The following is an 18,577-nucleotide window of genomic DNA, read 5'->3' as shown; positions in this document are numbered from 1 at the left end:
TATATATATATATATATATATATATATATTTGCTGATACGCAGTAGGGAAATGGTAGACTGTTTTTTTCAGAAAGTTTGGTATAACCATGGTCATTTGTGGGAGGTTTATCTTGGAGATCAACATTAGAGATATAGAGAGATATTAGCCGTATTATTTTAAAGTTCAAGTAGCCAGTCCTGTTAATTAACTACTTTGGTACAGAATCTAGGCCAGGCAGTGGTGTAGTATGGATGCCATGGACCCTAGCGCAAGTTAAGAAGTTGGACCCTCGTATCCCTTTCTTGGGTTGTAATCAGCACCTATGATTGGGCTGTTGCAGACCCCTTGCACCTACGGATGACACTTTTCTCCGAAAAACATACTGGCCAAGTGTTTAGGTCTTGTCTTTATGTCATGCTGTTCTTCAAGGAGCAAGAGCAGGTAGGAGAAAATGAAAGAGCAAAACGTATAGTGTTCTTTTATAATATGGCAATTATACCGCTGTTTGGAACTCCCAACCAACCTACGCCTGAACCAAGACCTACTCACCTTCAGAAGACTCCTCAAGACCTGGCTCTTCGATCAGTAGCAGCACCTCCCTCCCCCCCTCTCCCCAGCGCCTTGAAACCCTCACGGGTAAGTAGTGCGCTTTATAAATACGTTGACTGATTGATTGATTATAACTATTTATACATTATTTAGTCACCTATTAAATACCCTTCACTTGATTACTTCAACCATTGTTACATCAGGTTTTTATTTCAAAGGGAAGGAAAAAAATACCAGAGTTCGCAGCATTTCCCAATGGCTTTTGCTGGCAGGGGGATAAAAAAATATACTGGTAGCAAAATACGGGTCAGGTGGCTGCCCTACAGTCGTAGCAATTGTTTTTAGTGCCACTACCCAGGCTGGAGCCCTGAGCATAGCTTTAATTAAAACTAGGAGTCTATCTCAGAGCCCTCTCTTCTAAAGTAACCTTTCGATCTACGCACCTGGGTACACTTGACGTCTGCCTCCCACGAGCGCTATGTTTTGTCCACCTGTTTACGAAGCTCTGTGTGACTCTTTGCCCTAGGGCAGAGAGGGCCCTAACTTGGCACAGCCTCCCCAAGCAAGGAGGCTCGACCTTCGAACGAGTCAAAAGACCTCCTCGGTGAAAGCCCGAGCACTCGAGGCTCTCGAAGGCCGGCGAGAAGCCTTGAACTTGAGTCACAAGGGGGAGGGACTCCCGGGGGAGTGACTCAGAGACCGAGTCGCCTCTGTTCTTAATTGCATCGTGGCCGTGGTTTCAAAGGGCGTGAATCATTCACTTGTCAGCGGATTCCACGGCCTGCAGAGCAGTGGTTGCTTTCAATAATAACACCTGCCAGTTTTATGGGCTTCGAGGTTTCAGAAAGGAGGGGTTCGGGAGTATGGGAATTTGCAGATGGTGAGAGAACAGGTTAGTGGCATTGCTCTGACTGAAGGGGCTTTGACCGTATTAAGGATTCATTTTACCGCCTGGATCCGTTTAGTTGCCCCACGGCCTCCCTGCCACTTGCAAGTCTGTTATTTGACATCAGTTTATTTTCTGTTCCTTTAACATTTAACTTTGACCTAAATGTTTGATGCTTCTCCGTTTTTTAAGAAACCACGTGTGCGGTTAGGTTAGTGGTAAATTGGCGTGGGTAAAATCTTCCTTATCCTGGAGTAATCTTGTATAATATTTGCCATTTCGCGCTACGTTTGTTACGTGACATAGCCAAATTTACGCCATTATGCCACGTCACCTAAATTCAACTCCATTCTGGTAAAAAACAAACTATTGTGGGAGCATGGTAAGAATGCAAACGAACAGAACACAAACTTCATAGCACTTGTGCATTTTATGCAGAGTGTGCAAAATACTTGGGGGCATATTTATGAAAAACTACTTTTCTTGCGCCTCTTAGCGCCCCTCCTAACTCCACCATGTCTAAGATATCTAAGATACGGTGTCCACATTTTTTACGCTAGTTGGGCGCTTTGCAGGATTATTGGCAAAAATGTTGATGCTAATCCTGCAAATGACCCAGAGTTTCAATGGGAGCCTCTTTTTAACACCTGTTCTGAGAAGGCATTAAAAATCCTGGGAAAAACCAGGCAAAGCAATCTGCTAGATTTCTTTGGGCCATTGTTTTGGCCTCCCTAATGGGGGAACACCCCCTTTGCATACATTATGCCTGCCACTGGCATAATGTACGTCAAAGGATTACAAAGTGGCCCAGTGCATGCATTGCACCACTTTGTAAATATTGTGCAGCGATTTTGGCCTCGGGCCACATTAGCGTAAAAAAAAAAAACAACGCTAATGTGGTGCAAGGAGGTGCTAGGGACTCTTAAATAGGCCCCTCGGTTTGCATTTCATGTAATTTTGCCTCATTTTTCTGAAATTTCACCTAATTACAGAAGTGGAAATTATGTAAATTTCGCACCCCCCCGAGAGAGTGTGTCCTCGGGCCTCAAGTAAAGTTGGCAGGCAGGGATCCATCTACTGCTCCTCCTGTGATACATTTCTTTTTCTCAGGGATTGAAGCACACCAGATGACTCTGTGCCACTGGTGACACATTTTTCAGTCACGTTTTTCCAACTTGTTGTACCCTTTTGTCTCCCTCTCTACTTTGTTAAATTGTTTTTATAATTGTGATATGACCTGCTGAAGCTCCAGAGTACAATGTCAAATCGTTGTAATCTGATACAGTTGTGCTGTACCAGCTATACTACTTATACAACTCCATCAATCAGCTGGTTGTTATGTGAATGACCAGGACTGAAACAGTGTGTATAGTTGCTTGGAGTTATTTGACAGCCCCACCGATGTCTAAAATAGGTGGAGGTGATATCCTACAAGTGATGAATGAAGTGGATATCTTTTCTGACTCCGATAAATGTAGTGGTCTCCTAATGGCAAGGCTTGGTGGTGTTGTCTCTTCCGACTCAGATAAATGTGGTGTTCTTCTGTAGACAAATACTGCCATATCTGACGATTTCCCATTTAAGCCATGTGGTATTAACTCACAACAAGGACTGAAGGTGTTTCCATAGGATAAAGCATCTTCTCAGTTTTTGAGTACTGGGATAATCTGCTTTAAAGGAATTTACTTTTTGTTTACTAACACAGTATTCCAGCTCAGACTGTGACTACAATTAATGTCTTTTCTGAATGATTTTGAAGAGGAGAGGTTAAACATTCTTGTCTCTTGGCTTGTGCTGCCACAAAGAAGAACTTTAGCTAAGGTCTTTTTGAGTGGGCTTGGCACCCTCTAAAGAAGAGAGCTGAAGGCAACGTTTTTTTTCATAAATGATCGCTACAGTAATTAGGTCAATTAGATGATATACTGTTGTGCTTGAGAATCAAGCTGTGGTAATTGTCTCATCTGAGGGAGAACATAGTCGGAGCATGCAAACTGCATGTAATGGCAACACGTGTAGCTAGAATCTGCCCTGCACATTCTCCGTGCCCAAATCGTTCTCAGTCCCTTTCTCCAGTGGTTTCAATTTCCCAGTTGTCTCATTGAATCTCTTTCATTCAAGGTACCAAATCAAAAGTTTCATCGTAGTGCACAGTACAATCTCCGAATATGATGGCATTGTCAAAATAGTAGTACTAAAAGCGGGTCATTAAGAAACTTTGTGAACTTCTCAATAAACAGCTTTTGCTCCTCCAGCCTCCACCTACTATTCCTCGTGCTCTACCGCTGTATGGAGCTTTTTTTATCAGACTGCAATATTGCGGCATCCACTGTATCAGGGGTCTGTAACCCCTTCTACAGGCTGAACTAATTTGGATCACTAAAAATCATATTGAGCTACTAACAAACATATCACTGTTACACGCACAAGGTCACCAGATTTTTTTTATTAAGTTGGCATACATTGATTCCATCTCATGCTCTCCTGGACTTGGGATACTGTTCTCTTACTTCCCAGCCAGAGCTTACACACACAGACAATGTGACTAACAGCGGCAACGCCCACTGAAGCAGGTGGCTTTGCTGCATGGTGTGCTATGTTGCAGGCTTCATGCCGTTAGTCCCATTATGTGGTGTTTGAGCATTGAACATTGCTATTAGTTGGACTGGCCTCTACCTCAAGGGTCTACAACTCAGCGATGAGCAAGTCAGCACTGCTAAGCTCCAGCTCTTTTTAATCTTAAACTGGGGTAGACTCCAAGTTGTAGAGCTACGTTTGGCAGCTGGTGAGCTACTGGTAGCTACCAAGCTACCCGTTGGAGACCCATGCAATATATGCTCAAGATAAGTATATATGAGGAAGTGTGGATGTACTATTCTTAATTCCACCTCTCCCTAGCTTGACAACATATAAAAAATAGAGGTAAAAGTACTAAATCTATACTTCTTGCTATGTGTTTTCCTTGGTAATATCTTGCAAGCTGGTATTCAGGATAGGATATTATATTACAAGTCAATAAAAAGTTATCTATCATTTCACATACTGCCCCTTCCATCCTCATCTAGGTGACTGCTACCCCTGAGCTGACAGTCTTATGGAAACCATCACCAGAAGAAAACCCACGCCATATGTCTGGATCCCTTTTCTGTTTACAAGCAAACATGAATAACACACAAAAGGGGTGGGTGGCTTAGGCAAAAAAATGGGTGATTGCAGTAACAGACAAGTGGCAATGCCTTCATAGTGTATCAACAAATTGAACTCATGGCACTAACACACATAGAGTTTGTTGTTATACACAGTATTAACATATTCAATCGACATTTTACTTCTGTTATGGTTTTATTTAACTAAGCAATAAGGAATTGGATAATGATTTAAATATTAGGTGTAATGAAGCCAAACAATTGTTTAGATTTTCTATTTCATGTCTTGTGTTTTTTTTGTTTCAAGGTCTTAATAAAACATCTACATTTTCATGCGAAGCTCATAATGACAAAGGAGTCACCACATCTCGAACAGCGACAGTGAAAGGTAAACTAATTCTGCCCTGTCTTCCATGTTGTTTTCAACTATGTTCTTCTAAAAGGGTGATAGACCTGAGCTACATTGGCAAAACACTCCGCCTTATCGTAAACACTTCTTGTTCCTGTCACTGTGGAAGTCTGTGTTGCATCATATGTACCCTCAGGAACTAGTGAAGGGTGGAGAAAAAGAGTTAGAAGCTACTTTCAAGCTCATGGTTCCTAGTACATCACTAGTAAAGTTCACTAGCATGCATACATGAGTTTGACTCCCCTTCAGAAATTTTGAAGTATTTTGGAGTGTGATGCCCAGTCAAAGATCATCAAAGCTTTCAGTTGTATTGTCGCCCAAGTCACGGAATGAAACCCACACATTTCATCATGTGATACACTTACTGCAACTTCAAACTGATCTTGTTATGGATACACCACTCTGCAGCAAAAGTCACAATCATCCTACAGTGAGTCCAGTTGGCTTCAGGTTTGGATACATAGTGGAAGACGTCCTAGAACTGTTTAAGGCAGAGGCGAGTCAGTGCTGAGGGGAGCTAAGGAATGACCTAGCTCCAAGGGTCTAGGAACATGATGCGGCAGTGATATTTCACAGAAGAAATAAACGGTAAAATGCTACACAAATATGATACATGCACATATGCAAAAATCTGCCCCTGCTCTTAACGTTTTAAAACTAAAAGGGCCTGAAGCTAGAGCAGAATCAGCCATATGACTTAAGTAAAGCTCAATCAAACATGTATTACTTCCCCAGTCTCTAGTCAAGAGCGAGGGAGTAAAATGTTTCTCCTTAATTGTGAGCAGACATCTAGCTGCTGTATCAAACCCAAAGGTGTGCAAAGTTGTGATAAGCGCTTATGGTTTTAAAAGTTTTCAGCATATGGGTTTTCATGTTGAAATCAGGACTTTCAATTCCCTTTTATGTTCTTTCGAGAAGACAAATAGATTAGCAACTTCCATTCCGGTTCAAAGTAACAAGAAACATTGTTTTAATGTCAATCAGTGAGAAAACAACACAGCTATTTTCAGCTCTAGCTAGGAGGAAATATGGCCAGGTTGTGGGGATATACTAAGCCAGGGTGCAAATATAGGAAGAGCAGAAACTCTGTTAAGTATGCATAAAAAAATAATGTGGACCTACGCAAAGTGTTGCTTGAGTAATCAAAATTTCACACACAGCCCCCGATTCAAGTGATAGATTTAAAAGCAGCATCCTAGAAGGTCTGGTGTAGTGCACCACGTGTCCTGCTTTCCCTGCGGTAGATTTGAGGTAAATCTGAACAGGTAAAAGGAGTTCTTTATTTTTACCTGAACCCACATTCACCGAGCAGACTCAATGGATTCACCAGAGCAGACACAAAACCAGTCATTACACTTGTCCAAAAGCAGTGGCCTGCTTTACTCCACAATGAGACAAATAATTGCTAAGTGAGCTATCAGCAAACATTTCTCAGTCAGAGAAGTTGCCTTAGCACTTCCATCTAACAAAGCGTAGCAATTACCGTGCCCCGCGTAGCATTTACTAAAAAAAGTAAACATTATGGGGGTTATTACAACTTTGGAGGAGGTGTTAATCCATCCCAAAAGTGACGGTAAAGTGACAGATATACCACCAGGCGTATTACGAGTTCCATAGGATATAATGGACTCGTAATACGGCTGGTGGTATATCCGTCACTTTACCGTCACTTTTGGGACGGATTAACACCTCCTCCAAAGTTGTAATAACCCCCTATATCTTAAAAAAAATCCTCAATCATGGCCACCTATTTCAGCTGAATTTGCGGCCTGCATCAAATTGGCCAGGTTTGAATTTGACATAACAATTAAAATCAGACATCTGCTATTGAACGATAATGTTTTACTCAATGTATTAGTTGTTCTGTCATTGCCAGACTTTAATAGAACTATGTGCACCATAATTGCAAAATACTATCTGGCAGAACTTCCCTTCACGCAGGACTCAACTGTGACAGTAGTAGGGCTGCTGAATTCTGAGCACTTGACACCTAATTTAAGTTAGTATCACTTGTGGCCCAGTGATTCTCATTAGGCAGATGTCTCTGATCCACTGATATATTAAGGCCTCATGTCCAAAGTATACATTGCCAAATCCCAGCTAAGCCACATACTGACACTAGGCAAAGCTGATGATCCTCTTGCTAAAACTAACTCCTGTGGATGGTGTAATAGTCATGTTCTCTTTAAGGACATACTAGAAGTCACAGTGTCATCAAGTATTCCTACCATGGCATACTTGGCTCCATTTTACACTTAAAATGTATCATCCAAGTGACGGTGGAAACTACTAAACGAAGGCAGGAGCTGTTTGCCTGTCAACAGCACACCTAGAAAAACACAGTAACTTGAGCCACAATTATAAAAAGGGGATCTGTCATTTAAGAGCCAGCCCTGGACTGCAACTGAGCCCTCCCCATGCCTCAAAATGGAAACATGAGTTCTCGCTAATCTCAAAAACTGTCTTTGTGATTCAAGCCTGTGGAGAACATTTAATGGGCTGGTTTAGTTCCACTGGATTAACAAGCAGTCAAATTCAGGTGACTCACTTCTGTGGTAGGTGGTGGTGGGGGGACTGTGCAAGGACTAGCAGCTGTGTATTAAACCGTAAATAATCAGGCCCACCGACTTAACTGAGTCACACTCATAATGTAGTAAGACACATTTTATCAAACAAAGAAAGCATTCAGGGCTAACTCGTATAGGCAAGGCCTCCCTTGGGTTGGGATGAATAAGAAAATTCCCTTTGGGAAAGTTGAGCAAGATATGCTGTACCATGAAAACGGTTCTGTGAGATAAGCATTCTCTTAGTTGCTAGATCTTCCTTGGGCTGGTTAGATGAACGTGACTTCACTTAGTCCTGTTGACTTGGATGGTTTAGTTAGGATTCTCTTTAAAGGGAGTTCTATGAAAAACACCCACATATTAAAACTAATCACTGCAATTCTTCCGTTTCCCTCGATACATGGCACAGGCCATCTTTTTAGCTAAGATGAATGATATCGATCCTGCGTTTAGGTGATACAGGACGACTGATTCCTTAACCTAAATTTGGATGATAAAGATATTCCTTTGTACAAGAAAGTCATATGGTGGGTGAATATATCTGATAAATACTGGGTAGATTAACAAAGCTCTTTCCTGAGTTGAATTTGATGACAGAAGCCCTCCATTATACTGAATTGAGTCAGGTGGTCCACTGTTTTCATTTGGATGAGTTCAATAAACTAGCACTCACATATGCGAAGCTGGAGGATTTATACCCTCCCCTGTAATACGTTGGGTGACATAAGCAATTCTTTAGCCTGACCTGGATGATATCTGCTGTTTTTCACCATGCACTGGGTAGGAAAGAGACTCCTGTAGACCTATTGGAATGAGATAAGCTCCTCCTGAGCTGAGTGTTATCTAGAAGAGATTTGCCTTCCCTTACATTGATCTGTGCAATATATCATTAATAGGTTAGGCTGAGTGGCATTGACCAATAAACAACTTCCCCTTGGGTAATTTGGAAAAGGTAAGTTCTCCTTTAGACAAAATTGTATGACACATGAGTAGACTGAATGTGCTGATATGTGCCCCCACCCTTCCACTGAGTGTGTTGAGATATGCTCACCCTGGAACGAAAATGGATGGTAAATATCCTCCCTAACGATGGGCAGAATTAGACAAGTCTTTCTTCAATCAACCCTCATACCAAACGAGTTGGATGAAATAATTTCTACTTTATTTGAGATTGATGGTATAGACACTGTTTTAAGCTCAGTCTAACGTATTTGTATACTCTCATAGTTACTAAGATATGTATATTTTTGAGCTCGACAGAAAATTGATGCAAAGGCTGTGCTCTGCCGAATACTTGCTTTCTTTATTCAGTGGTGGAATCTGTATCGCAACATATTTGTTTCATTATCCTTATCTGGGGTGTTTAGGGTTGGTTGTAGGCATTTGTTAAAACTAGTTTCATATTTCACTATGTTTGAGAATTATACAAGTCGTTATACAGTACTTTGCACCTCATCCTCTGTTATTTCGATTCCCAATAAAAGATGCAATAACATAAACCCCATGCCTGAGAGGACTCAACTTGAGGCAATATTTATTGTTTCTGTAAATTTAGCAATGATCTTGTTCATTGAAGACGCCCATAAGACCCGAGGACTACTATTTTATTCTTACAGATGGTCACGTTGTTGCTTTTTCGTGTAAATTCTGATCTTAAAGCCTTGTTTGCTCCCTTACTTAGTGATGCCCAGGAAACCTCAGAATCTGCGACTAGTCTCTCGGACCTCAACCACACTAGAGATCTCCTGGGAGCCGGGGTCTGGCGGGGACTACCCAATCTACCTTTGTACTGTGCAGGTGAGCAGATACCAAATAAACCTAGCAGGGACTTGAGGAAGTATATGATTTGTTTGTGAGATGGTCCTTTTATTAATCTGTTGCTATATATGAAGAGTTATTTTACTGGAGCTGGTGGGTATTGTGAAAACGGTCATCCTAGAACAAGTGTCTTTTCTATGAAATTGTGCAGGTGAAAGATGCCTCAATGGAGCAGAGATAGGATTTCAACAGCAAATTAAATTAAAAGCCTTTATAAAGCTCACCCTACCCTAAAACAGCTCTAGAGCACAAGCATGTTTGTGGTTCAGCATGTTTGTGTAGGGTGTGTGTAATGGTGGACCCAACAGCCCCAGTGGTCATGATGTTGGTACGCCCTACCTCTGGGCTGTCCATGGGCAGAGTTTCTTGAGAAAACACCATCTTAATTTAAAAAGTACTGCCATGAGAGGCTACAATCCTTACAGCTCATCAGGACTGCCATGTTGGGGGATGATTCTATTTTAATTTCAGCTCAAGCGTAAATGTACTTCTCCAGATTGTTGTTGTGCTGGTCCAGTCAGCACCGTACACAACCCATGCATTATTGGGCCGGAAATAGTTGTGTATGAAATTCTGTGGACACTCAGTGTGAATCCCAAATTATTTTCTTCATTCATCAATTCATTAACTCAATCTCTGTCATGTAAAAGGTGAAATGTTTTGAGAATATCCTAATCACACCAGCCTTTAAAAAGTATATTCATACTCTTGGTCCCGAATGGAATGAATGTAGCCCTGAGAGAGTAGACTGTGCCTGCAGCATTAGAGAGTGCACACATATGGTTTGTCCCTGCACTGGGTGAATTGCATAGTTAACAATGGTGATGTGGCCTACATGGATAGCTGGGTATGTCCTGCACAAGACAGTGCTTCTGACCAATTGGCAGGTCTATGACAGTACCTGTTAATTAACTGCCCCTGGATCTGTCACTGTCATGTTCTGACTTAAGTACTTGTAATGTTTTAAAGTAGACAGTGATTACTGATGGAGTAAAGTGGTGTCAGGTCAACAGTTTGAGATTTGTGGAGATCAGCCCAAATGACAGTTCCAGATTTTCAGCTGTGGACCAGCCCTGGCACTTAGGTCAGAGGACTTGTCCTGGATAAAACTGGCAATGCTGCAAAATATTTTGTTCTTACAGATAGAATATTTGCGACTTGCTAGTGTGTTTATGTTTTAAACTTGAAGTGATAGCTCAGCTTTTGGCTGTGCTGGGAGAGTGAGTATGAATACCCTTGAGAGAACTCAGAATGTGACAGTTAGCATACAGAAAGGAGAAGGAGAGAAGAGAAAGAAATGTTTATAATGACCGGAAATAGCATAGATAGTCCTTGATTTGCATAACAGCAAAGCACCCCCACCCCACCCGGTGCAAATCGACCTCCACCCTGGCTGCCCCAGTTTCGATTGATGATGGTGCATGCTTCTAGAGGTGTAGCCAGTCCTCCTTGGTCAAGGAGTCAAGAGATTACAACGAGGGTCTTGGGACTATGTATAGTATGGCAGCACACCACACTCACTGGACTTTATACCAAGGAAGTTTTGTTTACCAGAGCCCTTTAAATAATATTTTTTATTGAAATTCTGCAAACATAAATGCTTATAAATACATTACCGACAACGCTGATAAAAACTACTGGCAGAAGAAGAGACAGAGGAGGAAGCAATGGAAATATATTAATTTGCAGATTTATATAGCCCAAACTCGGCCCAGTGGTATGAGAGCACTTTATATGAGAACTTTTTATATTATCAAGGTTGCATTCATTTTTTAGGCATGGCCAGATAAAGCTATTTGCCCAGAATCATCTGATGTTGAGCCAACGCCGAGACTCGAACCTGGTTCTCCAGTTTGCAGCCCAGGGCACAACACCACATCCTCGAGTTCCAGTGGCTCATAAAAAACTCAATGAAATCTTTCTGCTGGGTCCAGAGAATATTCTCCTAATGCCCCCCCTCACCCCCCCTCTGTTCCCCCGCCATCCCCCACTGTTACAGAGGAACACATACCATGGGCAATCTTAGTTCTCTCTCCAGCAGGGGAAGGTCCATGTCACCCTTCTCCACATTATATTTTACTCGTCACATATGCAAGGACATAATAACTTAATATGTTCAAAATGTTTGAGGACCACAGAGGCTTTTCAGTCCTACCTTTTAATTGATTTGTGGGCTTGGTGAAGAAGAATGAAATAAGGTGTGGGTATGTGTCTGGTGTCGGTGAATATAGTGTAAAGCAGATGTAAGAAGAAGTGGTCTACCAAGTGGTAACGTGCCAGTTGGCATTGTAATCCCATTGGTAGAATCATAGGTGGTAAATCTCCACATCACTCACTGTTCCCTGTTTTTAAAAGAATAAAAATGCCAATTAATTTGATCACTCAAGAACCTGGTTGAACCCAGTCAATTGGTACTAGGGTAAGATATGTGATTAAGCCAAAAGAAGAATTTTCCAGTTAGTGACATCACAGGCTGAGGAAGACAATGACTGGAGGGTCCAATTAAGTTGTTTTATTCTTTTCTGAAAAACTAGGGCGGGGATACCAACTCCCTGTGTACAGGAATTAAGCAATGGAAAGCTTGCTTTAAATTGACACCAAGTGATGCCCTCATGAGAAAGACTAACCTCCTTCCAAGCGCTGAAATGTGGAAAAATGTTACCCTTTCACAATTATCAAAACTGCTGCATCTGTGCGAAAAAGGGTCCGGTTCACAGCAAAATGAAAACAAAAGCCCTGTATCTTTATGTGCAGTTGACATATAGATCTAAGTTGAGACAAGTGATTCTGAGTAGAATATAACAGTGCACTGGAAATGTGATATTGTGGGTGACATGGATTTGTAAAAAGATGCTCCACAATTGACTTTGAATTGTCTGACCACTGCATCATCCAAGATGACGCGGGTACTAGCCATTCAGTGGAACTACAGTTCTCAAACAGCAGGTATGATAGAGGCCTTGCCCTACGCAGTTTGGTCGCATTCTTCTTTTCATCCCAGGAACTATAGCTGTAACCAAAGTCATGCATCACTCATGCTTAGAGCCGCGCAGATGTTGGACCATCTGGTAGCCACATGCTGGGTTTATAAACTGTTATCCCCTCTGTTCTTGGCTAGTTTCCGGGACATGGTTTGCAGTCGTGGCTTCTAGCATTGGTCACTCTATAGCATCATGTGTTTTGCATGGTGTATTGCCCAATGTATATTTCCCAGTTGCTGAATCAGACAAATGTTTGGAATCAGAGGGTTGAACAGAGAACAAAGTATAGGAGGGTTAGCCTTCATTTCAATATTTCCTCCTTTCAAGATTCAAATCACTTTTAGTAGCTGACTATTAGGTGCATACTGCTTACAAAGATATATTCTGTAACATGATGTAGAGTCTCCTGTGTTTGGTGACCAACACTGCTGTCTATTGTGGGGAACTAACCTATTCCTACTTGCTCTGCCACTTTCTATTTTTAATGTCTCAGCAGTACCTTAATAAATTAATGCCATGGGTGTGCAGATGTAGTTCATCTTGTGCACGTGAAACAAGAATTTGTGAAGCATCCATTTGGAAAAGGATCTTAGACACTGAAAAACTAGGAGGAGTAAATTAGTACGTCAACAAGAAAGATGAGCGCGATTGAGCATTCGATGTACTTGGAGCGACATGCGAAGAGGAGAAAAGCATCCAAGGGATTGGTGTAGAGGTGGACTGGTGAAAAGATTAATGGAAAATGAACACCAGTCTCTGTGAAATAGAAGTGAGGCGATTATGGCCGTAGGGTTAAAGGATTTGGAAAAAGGCTCCAGTCATGAAGGTTCATGTATGAAGCTAGTTGAGATCCAGGTGACGTGAGAGCGGTGCAGGGAGAGTGCTCAACACCAGCCTCTCAGTGGAGAGTGCTAAAAGTGTGAGTGAAAGCATGCAAGGAATGATCATGTGGAGATCGCATTTATGAGCAGTTACTGCTAAGGAGGTGGGGTATATGTAGCTCAGAAGTGACACCTACCCTGGTAGAGTCTGGTGGTTCCCAGGAAGCTTGGTTTAGGAGAGAAGTAGTGTCTGCTGATAATTATGAATGGAGTGTGGGGTTTCAAGATTTCTCTGTTCAACAATGAACGGTGATCACTAGCTTCATGGTGCGACAATACACCTGAACAGTACTGCTTAAAGGTTGACTAAGATTTTGTTTTGCATGATGGGTGATAGTGAGAGAGTAATACATTTTGCATTGATATATTTTACACTTCGCCCAAAGTGCCGAAACATAACTCTAAGACAGATATTTCCATATACAAATGGAAGTTGTATGCAAATAGTGTAATGGAGGACAGAACTGACTGAGCACGTCACATGAACGTTGCACTTGAATAAGAAGGCTTGGAGTAAACAGTTTTGTTAGCGTGAAGTTGTGTCCATAAAGTGAGAGAGATTAAAGTGCATGAGAGATAGTTTTGTATTCACGTTTAGCTTCTAAAAACCCGAATGAGTATCTCCCTGAAGAAACCCCAATTAGATAGGGCTTGAAATGCATCTAATTCCTGATTGCTGTATTAAAAGAAGAATTTTGCAAATCTAATTTTAAAATTAAAGTTTAAGTATGTATAAATTGTAGTAAAGTATATTATTAAATTTACAAAGTTTACAGCAATTAGAACTAAAATTATGGAGGCATATGCTCTTACATATGTATGTTCATTTTAAAAGAAAATAATGCCTTTCAAGGATTGCTATTCAATTGTAGTCCTTCTCTCTTGTTTTGTTTAATCCTTATACCTGATAGTTAGTTGAAGTGTGTTATTGTGCATCTTTATCCTCATCACTACCAAATATCTACGCCATCTTGTGCCCATTAGCTAACCGTTTGCACCAGTTGCTCTGTGATAAGTTTCTATATGGTGCATGAGTATTGTGCTCTATATAGGAACACCCACTGATGTGCAACACTATCTTACTCTTACAGCTTCAAGAAATTCAACAAGGGGCTCCACCCCAAAAGTTCAGACTAATTTCTGAAAACCAACACCTGAGGAAGTCCCTTCATGTCTGAGATAAAACTATATAATTAACGTTTGTGTCTTTGTACATGGTCCCTCTTTTACTACTAATTTACCCATACAGTTTGAACGAGAAGACAAAGGGGAGGATTTAAAAGCCCCTAGCGCCTCCTTCCAGCACATTAGAGTCTTTTTTTTTAAGCGAATGTGGCCAAACAAGGCCAAAATTGCAGCGCCAAATCTACAAAGTGGAGCAATGCATGTATTGCGTCACTTTGAAACCCTTTACACTACATTATGCCTGTGTAGGAATAATGTATACAAAGGAGGTGTTCCCCCATTAGGGGAGACAAAATAATGGTGCAAAGAAATCTAAGAGATTTCTTTACATCATTTTTTTCGACCCTTTTCACACCTCCTCAGAGCAGGCCTTGAACAGAGGATCCCATTATTTACAATGGGCCTCTGGGTGCTTTGCAGTATTAGTGTCAGAATTTTTGACGCTAATGCTGCAAAGCGTTGAACTAGCATAAAACATTCTGACGCTTGTTCTGTTGCTACTTCAATGGCGCGCCGTATATTAAATACGCACATGGTGACATTTGGTGGGGGGGGGCGCTAAGGGGCACAAGAAAAGTGGTTCAGCACTAGGTACAGTGCCACTTTTCATAAATCTGCCCCAAAGTCTTTACTTCTACCACAGTGCTTAACTTGTGCTTGTGCTTTCTGGTGGTTGTGGTTTCTGGTGCAGAGCACTGGAAGTTATTTTTTAGTGCCAGCACATATTTTCTGCCTCAAGCATTTACTGCGAGCAAAAGACACATATGGGAAAGACAGAGGAAGAGAAAAACGAAAAAGAGCCACAATGGGAGAAAGCAGAGAGCTGCAAGAGCTGCAAGAGTGAGCTGAAGGGGGAGGGATTGGCTTTAAATGGATTGAAGAGGCCGGAGATGGCTTCAGGATTATGCTGCCTCAGTATTCCGTGGTCGCACATTTAATTGTAGCAGCTGCGTGTTTAAGAGGAGGGCTTTGGGCACCAGTACGTTTTTATTTACAAATTAAGCACTGCTTCTACGGGGGCAAAAAAGCTGTTCGTTTTAGGATCATTGTTGTTTATGAGATTACATTGTAGGCAAGTGGTGCTATGAACTGTTCGTTTCTGCAAAATTACTGAGAAATGAAACCGTATTTGTTATGTTTCACGTGCTGATTTAGTGATGTTGCTATATGCGTCCAGTTTCCGGTACTCAGTGATGGCCCATTGAAGAGAAATCCGAATTGTAGCGTTTGACATTTGTACTTCTCCAAATGTTAGATATGTTTTGCTTTCCGATTCCTGATGAGTTCCTCAGGCACCCCAAAGCAGAAGTTTAAGTCCATTGTGTCAAAAAAAGGAGGAAGAAAAAGTGCGTTTCAGCACATCCAACTTCTGCATTTGCACGTGTTTGTGACCTTAATTGTTTTCAAGAATGAATTCTCTATGAAACTATTCTCTTTCCTAACTAGCACGGCTATCCTCCCTGAACCAATCGTTTTGTTTCTTTCCTTCCGGAAAAAAACAGGCCACTCGCCCTCACACCGACCTAAGCCTTGTGCCTCACCACAAGATATACAACCAGAACCTCAATGTCCCGCCCTTCAGTCACGTGATCGACGGCCTGGCGCCTTTCACCATCTACAACATCCGCGTGTCCTGCCGGAGCAGCCAGGGTGTCTCCCACTGGACTGACTGGGTGCCCCTAGCCACTCAGGAAGGAGGTAAGGGCAACAAGTTTTAAAGATGGCTTAATTTGTTATTTAAGAAGTTGTTGGTGGTGGTGGGGGGGAGCTGGAAAACGGACTACTTAAACTTGCTATGTGCTATCATCATCTGTTCTATGTATCATTCCAATCCGTACCATATTCTACGCCTAACTTGTGCATTTCCTATAAGCTATCCATTTGAAAACACCTTGAGCATAAATCTTAGCTGCAACATAGAAGGGAAGGACATTTGTGAAGTGTGTACATACCACACAACTTTCTCTGAGAACCACAGTGAGTGGGAGTGTGATCAGTGCAACGCAGGGTTTGGAATTACTGCACTTTTCAATGCGTGAGAGATAGTGCCCTCCTGATGATGTCCAGTGAGATGCAAAAAAAACATGAACGTGTTGTGGGGTTTCTTCTGATCCCATTGGATGGAGTTTCACTAATGTCTTGACACTGGCCTGTTCCAGTTTATATCCACTTTGGGAATTTTATGTTGTTGCTTGCACTCTACCTATTCGTTCTGTGAGTTGGATCTTGCATTGTTGCTGATTGTGATAGGGTTTCAATCTGCACTGTTTCCCAATTATTTATCCAAACTCTATCATCCACATTAAAATTTGCAAACAAATAATAGGACTTGTAAAACTTTGTGATGTTCTACATAGTGAAACAATACTTTGTGATAATGGTGCAGCTGTTGTGCAGGATTAAGGATTAATTCTGTTTGTTTGCTACCACTCATGGGCCTCTTCACTAGCTCCTTGCCTGTTAGACCTACGTGTGCCTTTCTCTCCTTTCTGTAGCCAGAAGGAAAGCTGTTTGTATTGGCCGAGGTGCCAAGCGTGGGTTGAGCTAGTGAAGCATTTCTAATGTAGCTGCACTTCCACTCAGTACCAGAACCCTTGGCAGGAGAGAGGAAAAAGTGAGAGGTGCGTTCTGTTCCCACAACTGCGCTGTTACTACAGGTGGAAACTATTACCACGTTGTGATCAAAAAATGTTATGATAATGATGATCAGTCTACTTCCCTCTATTTCTTTTAAGGTAATTGTCCAGGTCATTGCCCTCCATGTTACACAGGGTACAGGGTGTTAGATAACCAAACATTATGCTTTGCGATTTTCATTAAAAAAAGGCTGGTCACAAATATTCCCTCCCAAATTTCAATCCTGTTCTAGATTTCCATTAGCTGCTGGTTCTGAAGGGGGATAGCATGTAGATTTTCTAACCCTATTGCTGTATGGTTCCAATGGTTGATGTCTTAGCCACTGACCACATGGAGCCTCTTCTGTCCACTGGATAAAAGACTGGCTCCGGCTCTCATCATGACTCATGATAACACATCCATTTCCGTTCCATCACAACAATTCTTCCAGTGGCTGGTGTCAAGGCTCACACATAGCTTTTACTATATAGAAGCTGCATGGCTCCACTGGCTGATGTATTCGCCAGGGACCACACTTGGCTTTAACTGTTGTGGTGCTGTAAGGCTCCCACTGGCTGACGTAAAAGTCAAAGTTCATACCTAGCCTTTACTATTGTGCTGCTGCATGACTCTGACTGGTTGATGTTGTAGTCAGGGATCACACTTGGTCTTTACTATTGTGCTGTTGAATGGCTCTTACTTGCTGATGTTGTCAGGGAGTACACTTGATCTTTACTGTTATGCTGTGGCATCGCTCTGGCTAGTTGATTTTGTAATCAGAGATCAAACTAGGGGCATATTTATGAGCGGTTTAAACCATACTTGCACCACACAACATGGTACATTATCTCCTCCGGCCTTGCCGCCAAAAGTGGGGCCGTGGCCGGAGGGGGCGGGCAAATCCACTAGCCGGAGTGCCCTGGGGTGCTGTAACAAAGGGGGTGAGCCTTTGAGGCTCACCGCCAGGTGTTTCAGTTCCTGCAGGGGGAGGTAAGAAGCACCTCCACCCAGTACAGGCTTTGTTACTAGCACAGAGTGACAAAGGCACTCTCCCCATGTGGCCAGCAACATGTCTGGTGTGTGGCAGGCTGCTAAAACTAGTCAGCCCACACTGGTAGTCGGTATGGTTTCACGGGGCATCTCTAATATGCCCTCTGGGGTGTATTTTACAATAAAATGTACACTGGCATCAGTGCGCATTTATTGTGCTGAGAACTTTGATACCAAACTTCACAGTTTTCAGTGTAGCCATTATGGTGCTGTGGAGTTTGTGTATGACAGACTCCCAGACCATATACTCTTATGGCTACCCTGCACTTACAATGTCTAAGGATTTGCTTAGACACTGTAAGGGCATAGTGCTCATGCACTTATGCCCTCACCTATGGTATAGTGCGCCCTGCCTTAGGGCTGTAAGGCCTGCTACAGGGGTGACTTATCTATACCTATAGGCAGTGTGAGGTTGGCATGGCACCCTGAGGGGAGTGCCATGTCGACTTAGTCATTTTATCCCCACCAGCACACACAAGCTGGCAAGCAGTGTGTCTGTGCTGAGTGAGGGGTC

General features: G+C 42.2%; 1 protein-coding gene across 1 annotated transcript in view; it reads left to right on the top strand.

The window, feature by feature from the left end:
* Positions 1 to 18,577, top strand: part of AXL (AXL receptor tyrosine kinase) — a 227,184-nt gene that overhangs the window by 129,725 nt on the left and 78,882 nt on the right. The window contains exons 5-7 of the mRNA XM_069207542.1: positions 4,867 to 4,947; positions 9,214 to 9,329; positions 15,900 to 16,095. Of these exons, the coding sequence (XP_069063643.1) occupies positions 4,867 to 4,947; positions 9,214 to 9,329; positions 15,900 to 16,095 (393 nt within the window). The remainder of the gene's footprint in view (positions 1 to 4,866; positions 4,948 to 9,213; positions 9,330 to 15,899; positions 16,096 to 18,577) is intronic.

The sequence above is a fragment of the Pleurodeles waltl genome, chromosome 9 (assembly GCF_031143425.1).
Source record: "Pleurodeles waltl isolate 20211129_DDA chromosome 9, aPleWal1.hap1.20221129, whole genome shotgun sequence".
Lineage (NCBI taxonomy): Eukaryota > Metazoa > Chordata > Amphibia > Caudata > Salamandridae > Pleurodeles > Pleurodeles waltl.
Note: the sequence above shows the minus strand (reverse complement) of the source record. Positions and strands in the feature narration are given on the sequence as shown.